Source organism: Lissotriton helveticus, chromosome 3_1, assembly GCF_964261635.1.
Source record: "Lissotriton helveticus chromosome 3_1, aLisHel1.1, whole genome shotgun sequence".
In the NCBI taxonomy this organism is placed as follows: domain Eukaryota; kingdom Metazoa; phylum Chordata; class Amphibia; order Caudata; family Salamandridae; genus Lissotriton; species Lissotriton helveticus.
The window spans coordinates 1,987,195,392-1,987,221,476 of record NC_136061.1 but is presented as its reverse complement, the minus strand read 5'-3'; the positions used below and the strand labels follow the sequence as shown (position 1 = coordinate 1,987,221,476).

General features: G+C 44.0%; 1 protein-coding gene across 4 annotated transcripts in view; it reads right to left on the bottom strand.

Annotated features, from left to right (window-relative positions):
- The window catches only part of IGF1R (insulin like growth factor 1 receptor), a 1,553,571-nt gene that overhangs the window by 1,309,786 nt on the left and 217,700 nt on the right, over window positions 1–26,085 (bottom strand). For all 4 annotated transcript variants that reach the window (XR_013608878.1, XM_078683133.1, XM_078683132.1 and 1 more), the window contains one exon: window positions 20,616–21,167. Coding sequence is in view for 3 of the 4 variants with exons in the window: in XM_078683133.1 (XP_078539259.1) it covers window positions 20,616–21,167 (552 nt within the window). In the remaining variant the exon portion in view is untranslated. The remainder of the gene's footprint in view (window positions 1–20,615; window positions 21,168–26,085) is intronic.

Here is a 26,085-nt window from a genome sequence, read left to right as displayed (position 1 = left end):
ATATAGCACTCAACACAAACTGTCACCTCGTAGTGAGTAAATGAAAAGGAATGGTACCCATCTCAAAGGGATTCATCTTACAGATGCTCAGATATTGATAAATTTAACCAGGAACCTGCGACCTGCAGTATGCCATCTTACTTTACCCTGAAAAAAAAGTGCTGAGACCCATACAGAAAGGCCATCAAACTGTTGCTGCCTCTATTTATTATGCTGGTTTTCCGCTTCCCTTTGAAGCAATGAATTTCAGCATGCTCATGTGAGGACCATGAATGCACCGAGATTTTTCTCTGAAGTCATATTTGCTGTTTTTGCTCCACAACACTATGATCCGGGTTACGCAATGTGTCATTGTTTTCTTTCCCTTCTTCAATGCAAGAAGGGGTCTGGTGGTGTTATCTCACAAGCAGCAAGATGACACAACCTGAAGGCTTTATCAATTCAAATAGTTTCTGTGAGCAGCAAGCTCCATTTTCTAGACAAGGTTCATTGAGAATAAGTATGGGCGAAATTGGTTTTTAGCGTGTTCGCAGGGTTTTTTGCGTGTTCGCTGGGTTTTTTGTGTGTTCGTGGGGCTTTTTGCGTGTTCGCGGGGCTTTTTGCGTGTTCGCGGGCCGCTTACATGGCGAAGTTACCCATGCGGTCGTGTATTGGCACAGCACCCTCTGGTTCACCACTGCCACCCTCTGGTTCATCACTGCCACCCTCTGGTTCACCCCGGCCACCCTCTGGTTCAGCACGGCCACCCTCTGGTTCAGCACTGCCACCCTCTGGTTCAGCACTGCCACCCTCTGGTTCAGCACTGCCACCCTCTGGTTCAGCACTGCCACCCTCTGGTTCAGCACTGCCACCCTCTGGTTCAGCACTGCCACTCTCTGGTTCACCCCTGCCACCCTCTGGTTCAGCACTGCCACCCTCTGGTTCAGCACTGCCACCCTCTGGTTCAGCACTGTCACCCTCTGGTTCACGACTGCCACCCTCTGGTTCACGACTGCCACCCTCTGGTTCATCACAGCACCTCTGGTTCACCACTGGCACCCTCTGGTTAACCACTGGCACCCTCTGGTTCACCCCTGCCACCCTCTGGTTCACCCCTGCCACCCTCTGGATCAGCATTGTCACCCTCTGGTTCACCACTGCCACCCTCTGGTTCACAACTGCCACCCTCTGGTTCATCCCAGCCCCTCTGGTTCACCACTGCCACCCTCTGGTTCACCACTGCCACCCTCTGGTTCACCCCTGCCACTCTCTGGTTCACCCCTGCCACCCTCTGGTTCACCCCTGCCACCCTCTGGTTCACCCCTGCCACCCTCTGTTTCACCACTTCCACCCTCTGTTTCACCACTTCCACCCTCTGTTTCACCACTGCCACTCTCTGTTTCACCACTGCCACTCTCTGTTTCACCACTGCCACCCTCTGTTTCACCACTGCCACCCTCTACCGAGACCTTTTGTGACACAGTAGCAGCACAAAAGATGCGCCATGGTGCTGGGTATTAACAACGTGACGCATCTGAGAGATGTGTCACGTTGTAAAGCCCTGCGCCATCAGGAGGCGTTCCGGCGCAGGGGAGGGCGTTCCTGCGCGGGAACGCCTCCTAAAAGTGGCTGAGTGAAATCTACAAGATTTCACTCAGTCACTTTTAGGCCAATGCTGCGTCAAAACCCTGCGCCTGCTTGAAGCAGGCACAAGGCTTGATGCCGCATTGGGGAGCTAGGGCCCCCCAGAGCATTGCTGGAGCTGTGTCGCAAGCGCGACCCTGCTCCAGCAATGCGCTGCTTTTACGGCACAGATGCGTGACGCATCTGTGTCGTTTTTGCCACATGGTGCGCCGCATTGTAAATGCGGCCACCATGGGTGGTGGAGCTGCGGTGCACAATAACTGGCGCATCCCTGGGGATGCGCCAGTTATTGTAAATCTGCCACTATACATTTAGCCAACGAGGGAGCACTTACTGATTAGACAGTAGAAAGTACTCCAGTTGAGTAGAGGTTTTGCACAAAAAGGTGGCATCTTCGCGGACAAACATGCAGGGCGGGATTCATTCTGCCCCCTGTTAGACTCGTTTTTTTGTGCCCTTCTGCCCTCTGTTAGACTCGTTTTTCCTTTGTTTTTCTGCCCTTCTGCCCCCTGTTAGACTCGTTTTTTGTGCCCTTCTGCCCTCTGTTATTCCCTTGTTTTGTGCCCTTCTGCCCTGTTAGACTCGTTTTTCCCTTGTTTTTCTGCCCTTCTGTCCTTTGTTAGACTGCTTTTGGTGCCTTTCTACCCTCTGCATCACCACAGCATCGCTCAGCGCCACCACAGCATCGCTCAGCGCCACCACAGCATCGCTCAGCGCCACCACAGCATCGCTCAGCGCCACCACAGCATCGCTCAGCGCCACCACAGCATCGCTCAGCGCCACCACAGCACCGCTCAGCACCACCACAGCATCACAGCACCACCACAGCACCACTCAGCACCACCACAGCACCACTCAGCACCACCACAGCACCACTCAGCATCACTCAGCGCCACCACAGCATCACTCAGCGCCACCACAGCATCACTCAGCGCCACCACAGCATCACTCAGCGCCACCACAGCATCACTCAGCGCCACCACAGCAGCACTCAGCGCCACCACAGCATCACTCAGCGCCACCACAGCATCACTCAGCGCCACCACAGCATCACTCAGCGCCACCACAGCATCACTCAGCGCCACCACAGCATCACTCAGCGCCACCACAGCATCACTCAGCGCCACCACAGCATCACTCAGCGCCACCACAGCATCACTCAGCGCCACAACAGCATCACTCAGCGCCACAACAGCATCACTCAGCGCCACAACAGCATCACTCAGCGCCACAACAGCATCACTCAGCGCCACAACAGCATCACTCAGCGCCACCACAGCATCACTCAGCGCCACAACAGCATCACTCAGCGCCACAACAGCATCACTCAGCGCCACAACAGCATCACTCAGTGCCACAACAGCATCACTCAGCACCACCACAGCATCACTCAGCACCACCACAGCACCACTCAGCACCACCACAGCATCACTCAGCACCACCACAGCATCACTCAGCACCACCACAGCACCAATCAGCGCCACCAGAGCACCACCACAGCATCACTCAGCACCACCACAGCATCACTCAGCACAACCACTGCATCACTCAGCACCACCACAGCACCACTCAGCACCACCACAGCACCACTCAGCATCACCACAGCACCACTCAGCACCACCACAGCACCACTCAGCATCACCACAGCACCACTCAGCATCACCACAGCATCACTCAGCACCACCACATTATCACTCAGCACCACCACATTATCACTCAGCACCACCACAGCACCACTCAGCACCACCCCAGCATCACACAGCACCATCCCAGTATCACTCAGCACCACCAGAGCACCACTCAGCATCACCAGAGCACCACTCAGCACCACCATAGCACCACTCACCACCACCACAGCATCAATCTGCGCAACCATTCAACAACAACTGGTTCAAATATGTTCTCTCAATGTTTCAAACTTTATTACAAATGTCACAAAAAGATGTTAATATTTCACTTCTGTTCTTGGATTTTCGTCACAATAAAATACACTGAACATAATCTTCACAAAAGTTATTTACAAAAGTTTAAGCTATTGCCATTATAAATTAAAATCACTTTTATTTAAGTATTAATTATTTAAAAAAATTGAAAGCCATTGTAATTTGTAATATCAATACAGCTAAGTCACGTAAATACAAAACATGTTGCATTACAAATGCTATAGGTGTCACATTTGCGAAAGTTATAACTATTGGCATTGTAAATGACAAAGCTATTAATTTAGCTATTTTCAAAACCAACACATAAATAAATAAAAAATTCATTTACAAGACAAATAGCTCAAACTTTCCTAATGCGAGACCTATTGCATTGCAAATGCTTGTTTATATATCTGTCAGTGCTTCCTGTTGAGGTTTAATTTTCGTGACAGGCGCCTCATTGCCTACTTGTAACTATTCTCTGACCCTGCTTCAAGAGTCAGAGCAGGGTCAGAAAATAGTTGGAAGTAGGCAACGAGGCGCCAGGAAGCGCTTACAGCAGCAGGTGCCCAAGTTGAAGTTAATTTCTTTGTAACCCTTTTGTAAAAGGTTACAAAAATTTAGCTTCAACTTTTGCACCTGCTGCTGTAACCCTGTAAGTGCTTGGCTGAAAAGTCGTCCCCGCTGATTCGCGGATTTTACCGCGATTTCGCGAGATTCGCGGATCGCGAAATCGCGTAAAGTCCGCAAATTCCGCGAGCGGAACGAATTTTCAGCCCATGCTTAATTGAGAACCTGGAATTCCGAAAAACTCAATATCTTCTCCACATTAGCTCAGCAGCAAAACAGCGGTATCTCAACAACCTAATAAATATTCATTTACCCAATACATCGCTCTATGAAAAAAGCCAAGCAACTGGCAATCTAAACAAGGTGCATCCAGAGGGCAGCATTCATTCCAAATTTTCACAGTAACCACTGATCATGTAAATATTTTCGATTCAGTCTTCCAGTCTGTTAGCTTTTTTAAGTGGATACCCTACAAATATGGCATGGACCTAGTTTGCAGTGCACCCACTGCACCCCTGTGCTCTATTAATGCTTCACTCAATACAACAGCAGGTGAAAAATATAGTCAAAGCTCTCCGAGTTGATCACAGGACTAGTAATACTGATGGTGAAGACTGACGTTAATCTTTGGTTCCAAATTCTAGTAAACCTAATCTACTGGATACAAAGGCACAGGAATTAGAAATGGTCATCAACATTTCTAGTTCTGCTGCCCAGGACTGAGAAAAGCATTAAGTTAGGCTATGGTGTAATATTGTCCTCATCAGGAGAAGCTTGAATGTCTCAATCTTACTCTTCATTACTCTCATTTCCTGGGTCGAAAAGCTTAAGAATACCAGTTCAAATTATGATCATTCACTTCACAAACCGGGTCACTTATTAACTCACGCTACAGACACTCAAAAGGACTACCAGATTTAACTAGACATCCCTCTATCTTTTTTTAATCACACAAAATCAAAAATAACGCACAAAACAGAAAGGTGCCGAGCAAGTGTGAGCTTGAAGTTTCCAGACAATTGACTGATTTTCGTGAGTCACATATCTGGGAAAGTTGGATGCCAGAGTTTCAGGCTTTGGGTGAAAGTAAACATAATAGCTCTTATCTCCTTAGATTCTGTATTGTGTAGAAGACTCAGCCCCACTAATCTGTTCAGTGACTCGCTGTTATTTCGGATACATCTGCAACCTGAAAATAAGGTTAAATCCAGTAAGGTTGGTCCACAAGGTACTCCTTGTTCGATCCATCAAAGTCTTGCAATTAACTTCAAGCTCTGAAATGGGTTCATTCTCCGATGGGGAGAAGGATAGAGAGAGCACAGGCTTGTAAGTGCAACTTTGCACATATCCAAGTTGCAGATACTACTCTACTGATAGGCTGCAAATGCATGGCATAAAAAAGCTCACACTAGGGGCGAGTGAAATAAGTGCTACAGATTTCACTACAAGAAACCAAATGGGAAGCCTTCCTCTGGCAAAATATGTGGAGACTTGAAATGCTGTTACATGTAGGCAGATTCACTGGAAAAATCCTTTGCAGGTCTACACATCTACGCCTGTAGACATCACCCACAGTGCAGCTCAAGCAAGAGTAGGTTGCTCGTAACAACCTGTTCTAACCAGAAGAGTTCAGGAATACACTGGATTGGCCTACTGTCTAAGTAAAAATGGCAACTTCTATCATGAACATATAATGTTTTTTGTAAAAACGGAGTGTAATGGTCATACTAGTATGCCTACTGGTTCCACATGGACTTGACCACAGGGATCTTGTGTTTTAAGGTGGCGATATCTTACACCAGTAACAACACGGTCTCTAAAATACTCAGTATTCTCCTGGTGCAGGGGAGGGTAGTTTCCATTTTTTAAAAAGCCTTGGCAAAACCGATAGATCTGGTTTTTATTTTGGGACCTCATTAAAATATTTGTTTAAAAAGTGCTGTGCAGTTCAAAATAAAACAAAAAAGTTTGCTTTCTGTTTTAGGTCTATCTATTAAGTAAAAAATGTAAATGTGATGATTTTGTGTACTTGATATCTCAAGTACACAAAATCAGCTGTGATGCTGGATAGAGGCCTTTGCATCCCTGACTTTCACGAGCACGAGCACAAAACAAAAATGTTTACTTATCAGTAAACATTTTTGTACATTGCAATACAGAAACTCCGTAGAAGGAAAAATGATACACAAAAGAGCCAACAGCATGAAATTTGACAAACACTCCTCTGGGCTGAGCCACATCCCACTCTATGTATATTTCAAAGCATTAGTAACATTCAGTCATACAGACAGATTCGTTGTAACCCCAGACCTAAAATTGGTCAGTCATTACATTCTTCGTTGCTCTGTGCCCCTTTTTCTAAAATAGTGACCAACACCTTAATTTTCTGAATTAAAAAAAAAGCGCTACATAATGCTAAGAAACAACTGACTTGGGAAAGCTGCTGCTGTTTGATCATACAGCAAACAACTGACAAGCAAATGCAGAAATCATTTGTTTGAAGTAGTATGGTGGATGAACGTGAAAAGGTGCCCATCTTCCCATCTCTTTGCAGAGATTGTGGATATACATTCAGACGTGTTGCACACAAAATGAAATTCACGCAAAGATCTAGACTGGAGGCCGGCTAACAAAATCTGCAATTAAATTTGTTTTCCCCGAGGGCAGAGCTGATACTTTCCACTGTTCACCTGCAAGTCAACAACACGGTTTATGAAACGCCTTTGCGTTTCCAGGCAAACAAACAGGGATTTTGTTTCCACAATCGCCAGGGTGGTATAATTAATGAGGCTTGAGTTGCTACACAAGCCCGGTCTGACGTCCTCGATCACCAGGCGCTCCAACAGGACTGCCTATGGCTGGGTTACCTTATTATATGCGTCGCCTTCTTTGTGGGTTCCGAGAGGCAATAAGCGGATGCATGCACCGTGCAGGATACACACCTCAGATGAATGCAAATGAACATAAACATAACTTTGGTGTGCAAATTCTTTTGCTAGTTGGGCACAGTGAGAATAGTGCCATGCAATTAGGAGCCCAACTTCGCCTTCTTGATCTAAAAGTAGTAGGAGATGAGCAACTCAGAAATGTGATCAAATACTAACTGCAGTGAAGAGTCAAAGTGTCCTACAAGGATACATGGGTGAAGTAGTCTTCCGGAAGCAACACAAGAAGCACAACGAGTAAATAACAAAACAAAAAAAAATATTCAAATGGGGCACCGAAATAAAAACAAGTTCATGCAGGAAGAAACATATCAAATACTCTAGGTAGCCTGAAGGTAAGATTAATAGCAAAGAAAAACGTGCAAACATGGACTGCCTGAGAGTTGACAATTGCCAAAATAACAAAAAAGAGAAACCAGAGGCAAGCCTAAGATTGTAAGACTATGCAGTTTTGAGGAGATACAATGCACAATATTAACATATCTTAAGGTAAAAACATTATGGTCTAAACTTTATATAAGATGTCCAGGCCTTGAAAATACATCCCTTATTCCTGTATCAAGCCAGAAACACTTTTGTAAATAAAAAACCCACACCTCATACGCAACCCTTTCCGGACTGAGTCTCCGACTATTTTCAAACAGGAAATAGCAATAATCCAAATGGATATAAGCCTTTTTCTTGGGCTCTACAGACTCCTCTGGTGGTTTTGCCAGTGAGGCACTGCCAATACAATGAGTGTACATCAGGGGTCATGCTGGTTTCTCAGCCCTCCACTCAATGCAATCAGCCTTTGGAAAAATACATTGAGGCACTTCTTTTGAAAATAGCAGCTGAAAGGAGTGGTCACTTGTGGAGTCAGCGTTTTTACAAAGTGCCTTCAGTCCACCTGGAATGGCCACTACCCTTTTTAACTTCTTTGAAGCCCTCCTTAGCATCTTGATTTGTCCTACTCGTTTAGAAATCCACTCCAGACATGCCTCTCTTGATAAAGTCACTGCCCAGCTAATTTTCGAAGACGATTAAATAATGTTCTCCATGTGCCAGCCCATGGAAAGCCTCATACACACAGTGCACACGACTGATATGAACAAGTTGTCTTTTTCCTCATCAGAATCTTTGCGATCTGCAATAACACTTCACATGATTATATCCAGAATTTTTAAGAAACAAAAGGGTGGTTGCACCCTTTCACCCCTTGCCACGTCCCTCAGAGTTGTTTATAAAGGTAATGCAGCGCCCTTGAGAAACACCCCTGCTTCAGAAGGTGTATTGAAATGTTCTCATTTCCATTCTATCTGTGAAACAATAGGACCAAATGTTGGTGATGCATAGTTCGTCCCAAGGAGTTCAAACCAAGAGGGTCGATCACTGAACTAGGGCTGTCCAAACACTCCATATCGAAACATATTCTGAGACTGCGCAATTCCCTTCCTAGATCTTTAATAAACTCCCCATCAAATAAACATTTAATTTAACTTGATTTCTGTTTTTCAAAATACTACTAGCTCAACAATAAACTTGTTTTTCAACTCACTACTCCGTTATCCAACATTCAAGAGGGAAAGATATTGTATCAAAGAACCAGTAGTCACATCTATGCCAGAGTAGGTTGGTTTACTTGTAATCATTCTGAAGTAACATTTTATGAGATCCACGTGACAACTAATCAAAAGGAAAAACGAGAAAGGACACAAGTGCAAGATCAAGCCTTTCATCAAGATCATTATGTAGTAGTTATTTTCAGCTTTTTTTTATAAATGGGTACCACATATGTAATTTAATCATGGGAGATTGGGAGATGTCATCAGAGTCTCAGCAGTGTGTCATGCAGCGGTTAAAAAAACAAGCCTCTCAACAGGTTCTACAACTGACATTTTAATGACATTTTCTTCTTAAGTCCGGAGGACACACTTTGTTCCATTTGTTTTTAACAAATTCACCACAAAATTAAAAGAAAAGTTTATAATGTCAATACTCACAACTTCAAATGATATTCAAATGTTTCATTATATGTGTGAAATATATTAATTGACATCTAACATTCAATCAAGCTATTAAAATGAAATAATGCAATACATACAACATGAACAAGAGACTTCTATTTAAACGGCACCATCTTACATCAATAGCGAACCTTCATTAATGTCGTAAACTGTAGTAGCAGTAGCAGCTGTCTGTGCCGCTACAACCACCAGACTCAGAGGTTGGCAAAGAACACAAGGTTGCTGCAAGCACCCCAGATTATCTTCACACTATTGGGCATATTTCAAAAAGAAGAATATCCTACAGATGAACAAGAAGCAGGTAAAGGCGCTCTTCGTCTGGATTGTTGTACCACTAGGCAGGGGAGCATCAAAATACATGTTAGGCAAAACAGGAACAAAAAATGCCTTAAAGCAGTTAAACTAGCAAACTCACCCAAGGAAACCCCCTTACTGAAAGGGTTAACCTTCAGTTCAGTTGCCTAAAATTGATGTTCTTTCTACATCCCAAGCCGTTTAACTTCCCTCAAAATGCCACCTTCTGTGACCAGAAACATCAAATTGGGGTATGCTTAGGAGGTGGACAAAAATCTAAAACAAACGATAAAGTACGTGCAAAGCTGCTCATGATCAGAACCCAATAGCCTGCAGAAAAGATTTTACTATACATGTCTAGAATATCACCCTATCAAAGATCCCATTCATTAACAGGCTTGGAAAATCTTAAATTCCAGATTGGACCCCTCATGAAGAAAAGCGGGGTTCTGATAAAGTAAGAGAGGAAATACCAAAGAAGATGAGGTTTCAGAAAAACCAAGAACTTTAAACAATATTGAAAAAAACAGCATGTGTGGTCTCCCCTGCATGCCTTATAATTCTTCTATGTGTTGCCTGCTAGGAAAGTAAACATTTGTGCTGCAATTGTGACAAAAACGTGTCCTGTTGCAGAGGCAGTATAATGGAGCACAGACATGGCATTGATCGGGAAGTTCCTGCTGCGGAGCGCACGGGCCCGCTGGGACGCGGCCCTCTATCACACTGTGTTCTCTTTCACTGCACACACAACACGCTTTTAGGGAAAGGCAAGGAAAATCCCATTTACACCTCCCAGCCGGAGCATATTCACTGCAGGGTAAAATTAACACGAGAGCTGTCACGAGCCGGGTTTTATTGCAGCGAGTCCGCCGCCCCCTTCCCCGCTTATAAAGCTACCCAGACATGCATACTTGTGTGTGGAATCATTTGGCGACATTGTATACGAGACGCTGCTCACAATTAAAAAAATAATAATAATAATGAAGATTTCCCGCTAGAAACTATGGTGCTAGCTTATAGCCATTACCAACAAGTGAGAATGTATTTAGAGTGCGAAAATGAACGCAAGGGTTGTGTAAAAGTTGCATGCTAAGCATGAGCTCGAATCACCAATGTTTACAGAATGCAGGTGGAAACCAACAGCCTGCCCTACACAGTTCCTAAGAAAGGACACTTTTGAAAACCACGGATATATTTTATTATATTTATATATAGGACACATACCATTCAAGAAGCAGCATCAAAGATACGGCATACTTTAAACTAGAAGTGCACTTATTCGAGAGGAGTACAATTCAGATTTAAATTACTAAGTGACTAAACCAACACACGCCAGGGAGCTAAATAAACAATGGAGGTTTGACTGACTGAAGTATTCTTAAAATTATGAGACCTCATATGATATCCGACTGAAAAGAGTTCCTTCACCAACAGTGACACTAATACTCAAACTAGGTTTCCAGGCTCAACTACCCAGACAATGATACAGACCAGAACAGCTGCACATCGGAGTGATAAAATCCTGAAAGAAAGGTTAACGCACTCCACCTTTCCCCTCATCCAAAGTTGTAAGAAATAGTTTTAAACAATGTAAATAACATAATTCACTTCACCCTACATGAGGCAGAAATTCAGAGGGACACAGTCCACAAAAGGATTAGGCCCTAAATCTCCAAGCCTCACTTAGCTCAATGCTAAGGTGATGAGCTACAAACACTACACTGTCTAGTTTAATACTGTTGTGGCATACAACATTTTAACAGTGACTTTTAGTCAAGACATAAGTATACGTAAAGCATGATGACTTAGTCCAGAACCCCAAATGGAACAGGGCAAAGATGTCATTTTTTACATCAGATTGGCTCCATCCAAAACCGTGCCCTGTATAAGGCTCTAAGTATAAGGGCATATTTAAAAAAAAAAAAACACTAATATCATGGCTTTATTCTCAAAAACTAAAAGGGTAATGGAATATAGGTAGAATTTGCCACATGAAATTGGTAAGTCAGGTCATAATTTTTGACTGTCTACAGGAGGTGTTTGAGAATAGTTTATACTGTAGGAAGAGATGAAAGCAAACCCACCGTGCACTGGTTGACCCGGACCAGTTACAGCCATTTTTCTGAATATTTTACGAAAGACCTACCTGGCGGAAGAGGTGTGGCACCGCGGCCAGGGCGACTGACTCCGGAATCTGGGATCACGGTTCGATCCCCGGCACCGGCGGCAGATTAGCCAAGCACCATGTGACTCTGGGCAATAGCTTGCTTAATCTTCCAGACGGCCCCCAGCACCTAGAGACCCTAACGGGTGATTGTGCGCTTTACAAATGTGGATATTATTACCTGCTTTTTCTCCAGTGCGCAACAAGGAGTGAAAAACGCAGAAATCTACTGACAATCCTTGCCTCACTACATGAATCAAATGTGATTTTATTTCTCTCTTTTTTTCTCCAACGTGTTAGGAAACCGCATTCCAATTTTGCAAGAAAACCGATTTTGGGTGAAAATAATTTAACTAATAGTTTTCAAATGGAAATGTAGCACGTGGCTTCATTTAGTTTAAGACAAACACAGTTTGACAAATGGATCAAAATTAAAGGTGGGCGGAGTTTGCTGAGTTTTGCCAATTCGAGCGCAAAAAAACAGCAAAAATCTCAGATTGTGCCACATGGCGGTGTTTCCAACGTCGCCCACCCCTACAACCAACAAGCAAAAGCTAACGTTCTCCAAAGCTGCTGCTACCCTTGCCAGAAACTCCTCAAACAATATCCCGGTACTAGAAGAGTAGGAATCGTGAACACTCATTAAAAAATAAAGAAATAAAAACTAATTATGTGGGCCTGGTCACTGTGTGCTAATGGTTAACTCAATCGCATGCATATTATGAACACCTTTCGTTGCGCTGTGCTCAAGACTAGCTGAGCTCGTCATGACACACGCGGGGCTAATTCCCCCGCTGTGCTGAGCGTTCTGAAAAACGGGCATGGTCCTGACGAGCTCAGCTCGTCATGAGCACAGCCCCACTGTGCAGAGTGACGAGCCGAGCTAGTCAAAAGCACCGTGGCACTGCGCGCACCCCTCCTCCTAAAACGCCGCGGGGGAATTTGCCCCGAGGTGAAGGGGTTAAGATGTGCACGTTGTCTTCTTTATTTTTTCCACAGACCTAAACCATTTTTTTTTGCAAGCAGCTCCTACAAGCGACTGCCCTCCCACATTCCTGTAATTGGCTATTGCCAAGTCATGTGAACACTGCCAAGTAGGTGCCTCACTCTGCTTCTCTCAATTCGGACTGGGCCAGTATATTCGAAAAGCCAAATACCCATCAAGGTCCTGCAAGCAGACCCCAAGGAGTGGAGTCAGATACTATCACCCCTCTTTAATTACATCTTTAAAACTAGGAAAATACCAAAGTCATGGCAAGGGAGCATCATTATCCCTATTTATAAAAAGGGGAACAAAAACATAGCTGGCAACTATCGCCAAATAGCACTGATGGATGCTACAGGGAAAATCTTTGCCGCAGAGGTATTGGATCGACTAAAAGACTGGGCTTTCTCGCTGGGTTTAATACCCAAGTTTCAAGCAGGTTTTAGACCTAATCATTCTGTCATTGACAATATTTCAATTCTCCAGACCATTCTTGACAAATATATAGTCCGGAAATCTCAGTCTGTATATGCAGCATTCATAGACTATTCTACCGCTTTTGATCGTGTCCACAGACCAACTTTATGGAACAAATTAAGGAGACTAGGAATACCGGAACAACTGCTGCAGATTATAATTAATCTCCATACCAACACATGGTGTCAAGTGCAAATGGGGTGTGAAAAAGGTTTGACTAAAACAATTAAAACGGCTAATGGACTCAAACAAGGGTGCCTTTTAGCTCCGATACTATTCTCATTATACCTCAGTGACCTGCCATATCATCTACAACAAGGTTCAAGTCTGCCTCCAAAGATCGCTGCACAAAGTATACACGCCCTGCTTTACGTTGACGACATTGTGATGTTGGACCTTACGCCCTTTGGTTTACAAAAGCTCTTAGATATTTTACATAAATATTCAAAGGACAATTTTCTAATTCCAAATTTAACGAAAACAAAAGTTGTTTCCTTCTCTGGCAGGAAACAAAGTGCTAAGTATTGTTGGAGGCTCGGCGGAGAAAAAGTAGAAGAGGTTGATGAATACACCTATCTCGGTAGGATCTTCTCAAAGAATCTAAAAAATATAAAGCAGATAAATAATTTAAAAAGGAAATCAGAACTACATGCCGGGGCCCTCTCCAGACTCTACTCTGCTACAGGGAACAGGCATTTCTCTTCACTGCTAAAAATATACAGAGTAAAAATCCCCCCTGTTTTATCTTACGCTATGGAGCACATCCCTATAAAACAGTGGGCTTATATGGACCAAAAAGAAGGGAAAATCCTGAAAAAAATCTTGAAGGTCTCAGAATCCACACCGGTCCAAGCTCTAAGACTAGAATTCTCACTTACAAGTTCCTATGCTATAGACTTTGCTAATGTTATCAGGTGGGCCTATAATCTTCTTCACGCAAAAGAAGAAACACTACGTTCCCTGCTTAAAATCGAGACTTTTGAATTAGATGCTTCAAAGCAAACATTCTTCAGGAATATGACTGTGGTATTCCAAATTGCCAAAATCAGTACGGATATTTTGCTCACCTGGTCAGCCTCGCAATTGAAACATTTTTTAAAATGTTTTACCCCTAAACTGAGTTTTGAACTTGACTTCGCACATTGTAACAAATTATCTACTTATAAACTCTTCGTTGAATCATTGGAGTACAAGCATGTACAGCCATACATAGGGTTTTCCCTCACACATGGTGCAAGGAGGGCAATAACAATGCTGCGATTAGGAATCCTACCAGTGTTAACCTTTATATCAAGATGGTCACCCGGTGGATCCCCATTATGTACCCTTTGTCAAGGGGGTGACCAGAACATCGAGAACCTCCTATTTGCATGCCCTAGCTCTAATGTAGTAACAGCACGGTCAAGATATTTAGAGCCCATATACCGCAAATGTAGAATTTCAACAGTAAAGGAACTATTATTGGTGTGTAAACAGCCACCAAATGAACTTGTATGTTATAACTTCTATACATTTTTAAAATCCTTTTTAACATTATATTAATTTGTAATGAATTTTCTTTTGTAAATTGTTTTATATAATATTTGTGGTCCTCAGTTGAGTACCGAAACAAATAAAAACTTTTTGACTTTGACTTTGGACTTTGGACTGGGCCAGTATACTACTGGGTAGCTGGCCCTGTGTCAAATGGGCCTCTGATTTGCAAAGCTGCTGCAGACACATGGTAAGAGGTCCACTGGGTCGACTACACGCTGTTTGCTTACTGCTGAGACTATGCTTGAATGCCCTGGGAAAGAACCACGCAGCTGGACCTGTGCTGCCACTGGCTCACACCGGAAAGAAAGGATAGAGGTAAAAAACACAAGAAAAATTTGGTTAGGTTGAGGGAGGTCTGTGCAACGCTGACAGAGTAGGGTTGTCCTGATTTAGGCTGTTCGTTATAGACGGCGATAGACCGGCAACAGAGCACAATACTGTCGCAGAAGTATTTGCACAAATTCAGACTGTCACCCAATCGATTTATGTCACACTTCGAGTGTCATGAAAAGCTGAAATGTGTGTGTCCACTGTTCCTCTTTCCAAAACATCGCATTTTGGAATGAGTGGAATTCGCACATCTGACAGTCTAAAACTTTTAATGAACCAGGAACAACTGTCAGATTCTTTTTATTGAGAGCTGGCTATGATTTTCATAGCATTGTATTCATTCTCGAGAACAGAGTAGGATGGAGCGGAACTCCACAGAATTCTGCGTACTACACTCCGCAAACTCCACCCATCCATAGTAAAAATTGAGCAGAAATATTATGTTTAACAAAAAGTGTGCAAGAGTTTACAATTTAAGGCATAACCAATGTCGAGAAGAAGCAGAAGTGACCACACAATTTCATTTGGCCAGTTTTCTAAGTCCATACACTCCCTGATGGAATAAAGAACTACTTAATGGCTCTGCAGCTAATCCTACCTGCTAATTGAATCGTCTCCTTTTACCACAATAAAACCTTAGAATTTTGGGGAAACTTTTAGCAATGTGGAGCGGCCTGTTTTTGTGGGAGCAAGAGACGACGAAAAAAAAAAATCATTCAATGCTCTGCGTAATTTAATCAGCAAACAAATGTTAACCAAAAGGTACCCAGTGTACTGACTGGCCCTGAGCTGGATCTATCTCTTTCCACGTTGGCTCTGGGCAGATATAATTTAACTCTGGGGGAAAAATAACCCCACTGCCTCACCGATAAATTATCCATCGCTGCAGACCTGCTGTTAACTTGCAGATTCACCTCTGTGTTGTTTCATTCCATGGCATACTTTGGATTTATGTTCAAAAGGCAGCTCGCTTACTGAGTTGATAAGGTTACATGACTGGCTTGATATTAATGTCTGGCATGAGTCCTACACTCTTGGGCAACCAGAGTCACACATCACCCCGCACATTGTCTGATCAGGCTTCTGTCATGATAAAATTCCTAGTTCTGAAGCCCTATATTCAACCTTTCACCTGGCGGCTTCCCCCAAATGCACTGCTCGACCCAGTATTCAGGGAAGAGATTAGGAAAAATATAATAGAATACTTTGAACACAATGTGGGCTTGGTGGATTCCATGGGAACGATATGGGAGGCTTTCAAAATGGTGATTCAGGGATCTTGCATAGCTCTACAGTAAGGGGTACTTAGAGACATTCGCAATAGTTTGGGTAGGCTGGAGGGCGAGATCCGAAATTTGGAACTACAATTCTCCCACTCTCCATCGTCCTCAGTACTAGGGCAAATGCGAGGTAAACTCGCAGCTTTTCAAAAAGCGGCTGAGAGAGAGAGACAAAATATTTGCATAAATATGCACAGGCACGCAGATACAGGGAAGGCCTGGGAAGACACTGGCAAATCTCCTAAAACCTCCCAGAAGTTCTACATTTATCACTGAACATCTCACTCCCGTAGTACCGCCGGCACGGACAGCATCAGAGATCCTGGACACAATGAAAAACTTCTATTCCCAACTATACATTTCTCAGTCGGACCAGACTGACTCCGAATTGTTAAAATATTTGGATTCGATAGAACTCCTGTGGCTAAGCATGGCACATCGCAAATACCTTGATGACACGTTTACTGCGGATGACATAAGGCAGGTCATTCAAAGCTTACCGGCAGACAAGACTCCAGGGGCTGATAGCCTCACGTCCAAATTTTATAAAGAATATGCCGAGTTGCTTGCCCCTCACCTTTTAGTGATGTAGCAAGATGCCTTGCAAAACGGTGACCTACCACAGTCCATGCATGAGACTTATCATTACTCTGTCAAAACCTGTCAACGATCCCTTGAGGTGCGACTCTTACCGACCGCTCACACTTATCAACTTAGATGCAAAGACCTTTGCTAAATTTTTGTCCAACAAATTACAACCGCTACTCCGTACCGCCGGATCAGTCCGGATTCGTGCAGAGTCGCTCCACCTCACTTAATCTGAGAACAATATTTGCTCTGCTACATTATCTCGCCCCTCACGTCTCGGCAATAGCAGCTCTATTAGATGCCATGAAGACTTTCGACTCTTTGGAGGGGAACGTTTTGCTCACTCTCCTGTGTCGGTTTGCACAGAGCCCCTTGTTCATTCAACAGGTTTCGCTTATTTATACCGATCTAAAGATCTGATTTGTCCTATTCCTCCCAAGAGATGCCTGCTAAATATAGACTTCGAGTACAGTTGCGAGCAGAGGGAGGCATGCATCCTGTATTTTCCCTACTGTCCTTTGACTGGGTTTACACATTAAATGCAGACGCTCGTCGTGTACATGCAAATAATGAAACCGGAAACCTTGCACTTTCGATACTCATACCTAGCACTAAGTACTCCAGGGAGGAGCAGACATTGCATCACCAAAAAGTATAGTCCAATCTTGAAACAATGTTTACAGTACTATACCGCCAAGCTAGGGCTTTGCCATTCAGACATTAAAAAAAGCGGACCTCTTCTTTGACCAAAGCTCAAAGGTAGCAAGTCAGAAAGACTTTAGTCTATCTGCCAACACAGTGATCTTGTATCGACTAGGCTAAAGAAATAGTCTCTACCTCAGGACGCCATCCCTCTTTGAAACACAAGCAGCATTTATAAATGTAGCTTCTTCGATATCATAGATAGGAATATGCGATGTTACATCGCATGCACTACAACGCAAGCGGTTACAACAACAGTGTTGTTACAACGCAAACCATTACATGGCAAGTCGTTTCTATGACTTGCTGTATGGGGCGCGCTGGACTTAAGAATAGTATAATTTACTATTCCAACTCCAGCGTGTGCAACATCAGGGAAGGTGTTGGGAGTAGTAAATTATACTATTCCTTAGTTTAGCGTGCCTCCTACAGCAAGTCATTGAAACGACTTGCAATGTGATGGTTTGCGTTGTAATGACTGCGTTGTAATCACATGATTGTAGCGCATACGATGTAAGCGCGGTTTCCCCATAGATAAAGCTCATGTATGTCCCAGTCCGAAGACTCAACACTAGACGCAGTCTCATTGATGACATCACTGCACGGCCCAGCAAGTCTTTCGACATAGACGATAAGACTTGAGAAGTGCATTTTAGTGTTATATTCCAAGCTGTGCACTACAATCTGTCCAGACTCTGTTTCTGAAGATTCCTAATTCTGAGGAAATCCAATTGGTGATTGTTCCTTGTTAAGCCCCATCCTTAGCAACAAAATAAAACTAAGGATAGTCTGCTTCTCACTGCTCAAATACACCTCAAAGCATATTCCAAACCAGAGTAGACTTTGTGGCTGGCTCAAATACCCTCATGCAACTTTTTTAGCAGCTACCATGATGGTGAAAGCTCATTCAGTGTCGATCACAAGATCTCAATTAAAAGTTTCACTGACACCAAGCATCAAAAACCTAAATGAAAACGACAAGCTTTAACTACGTTAGTATGATTTGGTGTCGTAAAATAATCAAAATGCTGTTTTTAAGACATTCAAGACCTTCTTAGCAACCAGAAGCATTTGCCTATATCACCTACTGTCTTGTGATGGTGAGGTTGGACTGCGACCATGCAGTCCACTGACATGTGGCCTGCTAAATGGCACTTCTTCGGGGACTGGTTTATGTCTTCCTATTTAAGCAGTACACCTACATTTGTTTTGCCTTGGCCATCGTGAATTTGCTCGTAGAGAGCATTGAAGGACTGTTGATAATCCCGCCGATTACCAACATTCGGTCTCTAATACAAGTGGACAATAGCCAGTGACTGGATGCTGTGTAGGAATCAGCTCCCAACTTTCACCCAGCAGTCTTTCTGATTGACCTGCTCACTAAATCCAAATAGCCCAGCCTGCACCTCGCCTTTTGCTTTCTTGCAGCAGAAACAAGCTTCTTTCTACCTGTGGGGGTTCCCTCTAGGGGTCAGTAAACAACACAGTGTAATAATAATGAAAATGAACTGTCTGACGCAAATGAGACTACGGGTAGAATTTGGCTGAACACTAGCAGAGATTGTTTAATGTTTATTTCGTGCCTGGGACACAAGAAATAAAAAACTGAGAAAAACCAAAGGACAAATCAATATTTTTGATTGTTCCATGCGCTAACCTACACTAGAAAAGCTTCTTGTTCCGCTGCAATGCAGCTGTAAACCATGTAGCAGGCACAAAAGTAGGTCTGAACGCTTCATTGCAGTGTGAAGGGCCACCGCAAGTCTTTTTATTCCATTTGCATAGTGTGGAATCGACCTTCTGCCGTTCCCTTTCCACGCACAAACACGCGCATTGTTTCCGTGCTTAAATTTAAGGCAGCAGACTCCTTCCTCTGTCCATAATCAAGAAGGGAAACCAAAAACAGACTGGCGCACACTGACAAGCACAAAGCCCACACAACACTTTCCCATTAAACTGGATGTCCTTCAGATGAAGGTCTGACCAAGGACAGACCGATCAAGAGGCATTCGCTGAGGAACAAACACGAGAAAGAAATGAAGCAAGGGAACTGCCACAAGACTGGGAGTCCCCGAAATCCAAAGTTTCACAAAGCCTATCATCTATCGCATTCGATATATATTAATATCCATTCTTCAACTAGGACACTGTGCTCCTTCGAACAGTATGCACATTCTCATCACCAAAGCAAACCCCTCTCTACTTGTAACGTTAACATTATGCACGACCATTTAGGCAAGATGCAGTTGCGCTTCATAGGGAAACTTGTGGGATGGCGTGTGAACTCAAATTACTAGCTTGGACAGGACCATCGAGGCAGTAGAACGTTACTGCATTTACCACAACACTTCTGAAACACTAGCACTGGAGTGACACAAACATTTTGTAATCTTCCCTTCCAAACGACCAATTAAAACTCCAACTAGCAATGGATAAGCCCCAACACATCTCACTGGGTTTCATCTGTGTTGGGCTACACAGCATACACAGAGCTATAGACACGACACAAAGGAAGGTCCAATACACTAGCTTCAAAGATTCTGTTTAGTGTCTGAAACACATGCACTTCCTAGAGCTGAGGAGCATTTATAGTGCACACGCAAACAGTGTAATAGCAAAAACTGAAATATACCAGTTTACAGGTGCAACCAATTAATGAATAAATCCCCTTCCAAGCATTTCTCACGTATCAGGAGTCAATAATTTCATGCGATCGAGCGGAATACACAGTTGCTTATAAGGAAAATCCACATCGACAAACAAAAACATAATTGGTAAGTATGAGCCATCTTCTCCGATGCAGGGAAAGGGGTAAGCAACCTTTTAAGAGGGCTATGAGATTTGAGCCTTTGGTTTCTTATGCTACATCATCTCTGAATAGTTTATAAAATGTCTCACTGTTAACAAGGCGTTCTCAGAAATTAGTATACATACATACATACAGGACAGACCAACGCATGCACAACTGTATAGTGTGGCTAGTTGATACTTCAACAATATTAACATGTTCTGACTAAAGAATTCATGGATTAACACACGTGTTCATATTGATTGGCTTTATGGTACCAAACTAGGTCATCGTGCGGGCTGAGTCCACAAACAAGGAAGAGCAGACAATTCGCAAAATAATACAGGTGAACGAAAAGTGACAGAGCAGACGCTCGATATTCTGCACATACTCAATCACACTTACCTTTCTGGCAGTGGTTGGCGGACCAGCAGCGCCTGCTGTACTCATAGTTAATGGAGGTTTTCTCACACAGAGGCTTGTCTTCCATTGCCCCAGGACACAGGTCCCCGCATTCTTTTGGTGGCTTATTCCCAACTATGTAGTTGTTGTACACAGCATCCAAAATCAAAGTCCAGTCCACTGTAGAAAGGTAACAGAGATCAGAGTTCTTCTCTATCCGGAGCCCTCCACGGGGGATGCTCTGAAGACTATGCAATCCTATCTCCTTGAGATTCGTCATCTCAAAGATCACCAGGGCATAGTTGTAGAAGAGGTTGCGCCCACGGATGACTGTGAGGTTCGGAAAGAGGTCGCTGAGACTTTCCAGGCCGGAGACGCGAAAAAGAAGTAGGTAGTCTGTGATGACGGTGAGTTTGGGGAAGCGGATGTTGCGGAAATCGTCTGGTTTTGCATTGGAGATTAGCAGGATTTGTAGATACCCCTCAATCACAGTGCAGTTCTCCAAACGCTTCAACTCATCAACACTGTTGCGGATGTCATAGCCTGGCCAACAAACTACAAAAGGGAATAAAAAGATGGTAAATATTTTACGAGAACAAAAAAACGTACTTTAAAAAAGACAGTAATATAGCAGAACTATAGCAGAACTTCAAAGAAGAATAAGCATTTCGGTTATTAAAGCCTAAAAGTGATACAAAACATTCTATGCACAAAAAAATGAATCCTTTTCAATAACAACTCAAAAAAGTAGACGATACAAGAAGCAGAAGAACAGAGTTGAGGACTAGATGGAGAAATAGCGATTCCACTTCATTGCCATTACAGCCAGTACCTAAAGTACAGAATATTTTCCTTCAGTGGAACAGAAATGGCACTACACTGAACTGGCTAATTAACAGGGATTACTCGGAATAGGCAACTTGAAGCAGTCACCCCTTTAAATTCGGAATAAGTCTCTTTTCTCAAAACTAACTACCAATCCTTTCTAATACACGTTATCCATAACTTTAAAATGATGCTAAAACATAAGTAACTTGCACAGGGAGGTGCTTGGAGTGTTCTAGAGTAGAGTCACATAGTGTGTGTAGATTGTCAGAGTGGAGCAGATTGTTGTAGAGTGGAGTGGAGAAGCGCATCATCTTGTGGCATAGAGTGGAGTTGCATAGAGTGGTGTGATGTAGAGTGTATTAGAATGGTGTAGAGTGTTTTGAAGGAGTAGAGTGTCGGAGTGGTGTGGTGTGGTGTGCAGTAGTAGGGCATAGATTGGAGTTGTGTGTCAGAGTGGAGTAAAGTGGCATGGAGTGGTGCAGAGGGAGTTGCATAGAATGTTGTAGAGTGGAGTGGTATAGAGTGGAGTGGTATAGAGTGGAGTGGTATAGAGTGGAGTGGTATAGAGTGGAGTGGTATAGAGTGGAGTGGTATAGAGTGGAGGGGTATAGAATGTCACAGAGTGCTATAGAGTGGTGCAGAATGGAGTGGCATATCGTACAGTGGAGTTGTGTTGAGTGTTGTGGAGGGAGTATAGTGTAGTAAAATGTCATAATGGAGTGGCGTGGAGTACAGTGGTGGGGCGTAGAGAGTGTCACAGAGTGGAGTAAAGTGGCATGAAGTTGTGTAGAGTGTTGTAGAGTGGAAGAGTTGAGTAGATTGTGGCATAGAGGGGAGCAGAGTGGAGTGACAAAGAAGGGAGTAGAGTAAAGCGGCAAGTAGAGTGTCGTAGAATCAAGTGTCCTGAAGTACAGTAGAGTGTCGTAGAGAGGAGTGTCCTGGAAAAGCGGGGAAGAGTAGCGCAGAGCGGGGATGAGTGGCGCAAAGCGGGGAAGAGTGGCGCAAAGCGGGGAAGAGTGGCGCAAAGCGGGGAAGAATGGCGCAGAGCGGGGATGAGTGGCGCAAAGCGGGGAAGAGTGGCGCAAAGCGGGGAAGAGTGGCGCAAAGCGGGGAAGAGTGGCGCAAAGCGGGGAAGAATGGCGCAGAGCGGGGAAGAGTGGCGCAGAGCGGGGAAGAGTGGCGCAAAGCGGGGAAGAGTGGCGCAGAGCGGGGAAGGGGTGATGAGCAGGGAAGAGTGGCGCAGGGTCGGGAAGAGTGGCGCAGGGTCGGGAAGAGTGGCGCAGGGTCGGGAAGAGTGGCGCAGGGTCGGGAAGAGTGGCGCAGGGTCGGGAAGAGTGGCGCAGGGTCGGGAAGAGTGGCGCAGGGTCGGGAAGAGTGGCGCAGGGTCGGGAAGAGTGGCGCAGGGTCGGGAAGAGTGGCGCAGGGTCGGGAAGAGTGGCGCAGGGTCGGGAAGAGTGGCGCAGGGTCGGGAAGAGTGGCGCAGGGTCGGGAAGAGTGGCGCAGGGTCGGGAAGAGTGGCGCAGGGTCGGGAAGAGTGGCGCAGGGTCGGGAAGAGTGGCGCAGGGTCGGGAAGAGTGGCGCAGGGTCGGGAAGAGTGGCGCAGGGTCGGGAAGAGTGGCACAGGGTCGGGAAGAGTGGCGCAGGGTCGGGAAGAGTGGCGCAGGGTCGGGAAGAGTGGCGCAGGGTCGGGAAGAGTGGCGCAGGGTCGGGAAGAGTGGCGCAGGGTCGGGAAGAGTGGCGCAGGGTCGGGAAGAGTGGCGCAGGGTCGGGAAGAGTGGCGCAGGGTCGGGAAGAGTGGCGCAGGGTCGGGAAGAGTGGCGCAGGGTCGGGAAGAGTGGCGCAGGGTCGGGAAGAGAGTAGAGCAGAGTCGGGAAGAGTGTAGAGCAGAGTCGGGAAGAGTGTAGAGCAGAGTCGGGAAGAGTGTAGAGCAGAGGGGCGCAGAGTGGAGTCAGAGTGGAGTAGCGCATCATCGAGTGTCGTGGAGGGAGCAGAGTGTCGTAGAGTGGAGGGGCATAGAGCGTGATTGAGTAAAGTGGCATGGAGTGGCATAGAGGGAATTGTGTACAGTGTAGAAAGTAGTGTGGCATAAGGTGGAGTAATTTTGTGGAGTAGCATACAACGGAGTAGAGTGGCATACAGTGGTGTGGCAGAGTGGAGTTGATTGTCGTAGAGTGGTATAGAGTGGAGTAGTGTGTCGTACAGTGGAGTAAATAGTAGTAGAGCGGAGTCGACTGTCAGAAAGGAGTGGCTAAGAGTGGAGTAGATAGTCGTACGGTGGAGTGGCAAAGAGTGTAGCAAAGTAGGTTGTCAGAGTGAAATGGTACAAAAATTAAAGAGCTCCCTTTCCCTGCTTTTGTACACAATGGGGCTAAGTGTCTTTCACAGTTCTTAATGTGAGATATTTACCCTTCTATTTTTTATTTAGTCGGTCTAAAGTAGGTTACCAAAAAGGAATTTATTCTGTAAGAACCTTCTGTCTGCTACACCCAAAGCTGTCCGCCTTATTGTGTAGGAGGCAATGATATACCTAAAACAATAGTGCCTAATGAATCCACTCCTAACCATCTCACCATGAAGATAGTAATGCACTCCTTTCGTAGACTCACCAGTCAAACCACAACTTCTGAAACAGTAAGTGTAAGGAAGAACGTCAGGTAAGAAGATGAATCTTCAGCACTAATTTCACTTGAACTACAAGGAAGGGGACTGTTAATTACTTAAGTCAAAAAGTATGCCAGCTTTGTGAGCAATAGTGGGCTGAAAATGGGAGAACGTTTTTAAGTGTATGTTTTTTGTGTATATATAGTACGCCTGTCAAAACTGCCATATTATCTGATGCTTCCGAAAATAAAATGCAGTTTAGAAAAAGCAAAACTCGTCATGGAGCAGTTGTAAGAAACATATACAGTCCATCCCGAATTATAACGCTGACCTACCCTTTGTTCTTCTATAAGTAAAGCATATTCCTGGGGAAAATGAAGTATTCTGGAAATGCCAGTAACTTTTGGCAAAAATAAGTTTCTGGTTGTGAACTAGAAGGATTGTTAGTTCAAGCTTTCACACTTGATCAAACTGTGTTGCCCTGTGCACTTCATCTCATGAGACCATAATTATCTTAAAAATCAAGTTATTAAGTGCTACATTACAATGTACTTTCACATAAGACAGACTGATGAAAATCTACCCACCTTGTAAAGTACCAACCACGGCGAACGAACGACCACTGAGAGAAGGCTAAAGTGATGAAACTTGGAAAAGACTCTAAGATATTGACATATTCATTCACTTTCTCAAAGAAACACTGTTTAAAGAGCACAACGGACATGCATCATTTCAGTTTCTCATAGAGCAATAGCAAAATGGCACAGAAGGATACAATACTATTAGTAACATCGTTCATACACCATTAAAATGGCTAAATCAATTACATTGAGAAAGCCAGTAGATCCTTGGCAGCAGAAAATGAAACCTTGTGTTTAACTTCTGTATAAAGGACTATTCAAATCTGACTGTTCAAGAACCCAACACACATGCGATGGGGCAGTAACATATGTAGATACTTGGCTAGCTCTGTCTAATGGACAGCAGCCTGGGCATATGTACTGCAGAAGAATACAATATAGTCACATACCGCGAAGATATTTCGGACAAATGGTGTATGGAACTGCCATATAGTATCCGAGAGTGGGCCACATAAGCATTTCACCCAAACGCATTCCTCCTGAAAACTGTACACAGTGCTCATATTCAACGTAAAAAGACTGATAGGAAATGTGCATAAGGGGGATGCATGTATAAACTGAACACTACTTTTAACTGTAAAGCAAACGTTTTGGAAATTCACTCAACTAAATTGAACTTCAAAAAACGAAGACAAATATAGGTCCAAAAGTAGAGGAAAGTTGCAGAAACTGACATTCATTGGAAACTGGCTAGTAAGTTTGCTTTGCCCTCCTTTCATACACACCCAACTGACAGTCACACATTCTTTTTCCCCAAATTAAATCGGCTACACTTTTTAATCTATCAAATGGCATTTCAAGCAGTAGTGAGCGATGCACAAAATTACTCTCCTCTGTGAAATGTTTATGCAAATCTGCAGAACTTTCTTAAAGAGGCTGCTTCTACTCTAGCGAGTATTCACCTGTACCAGGAGAGGCATAAGAGGTCTTGTGAATATCGACAAAATAGATCTGGATTATTTCTTCTTTTATTACAGTGAGGGTAAAAAAACATCTCTGTGGAAGTCCAATTCCCCCCCAAAAATAAAATTAAAAGTAGTGGAAGAACTGGCAAAGAGTCATACACGCTCCGTATAAAGGAATCTCAAAGTTTCAAGTACTGATATTTAATTTCCTGTACTCAATCAAGGAGGTGCGATGGTAATAAATAAAAGGATATTGTAAACATACTCAACTGGTATGTCTCCATGTGCTCATCTTAGAACAATTTCAGTATGTGACAACTGATAACGCCTTGTGGGATCTCCAAATTACAGAGTGAAGAAAATTCTTAAACGTATACCTCTCTTTCTGAGCCCCCAGAAGCAAGGAAAGACAATTTTGAAGATTGTACTTACTTTGAAAAACACACACACCTCCAAATGAAATACATTTTTTACCTCAACTAAACAAACACAACCAAC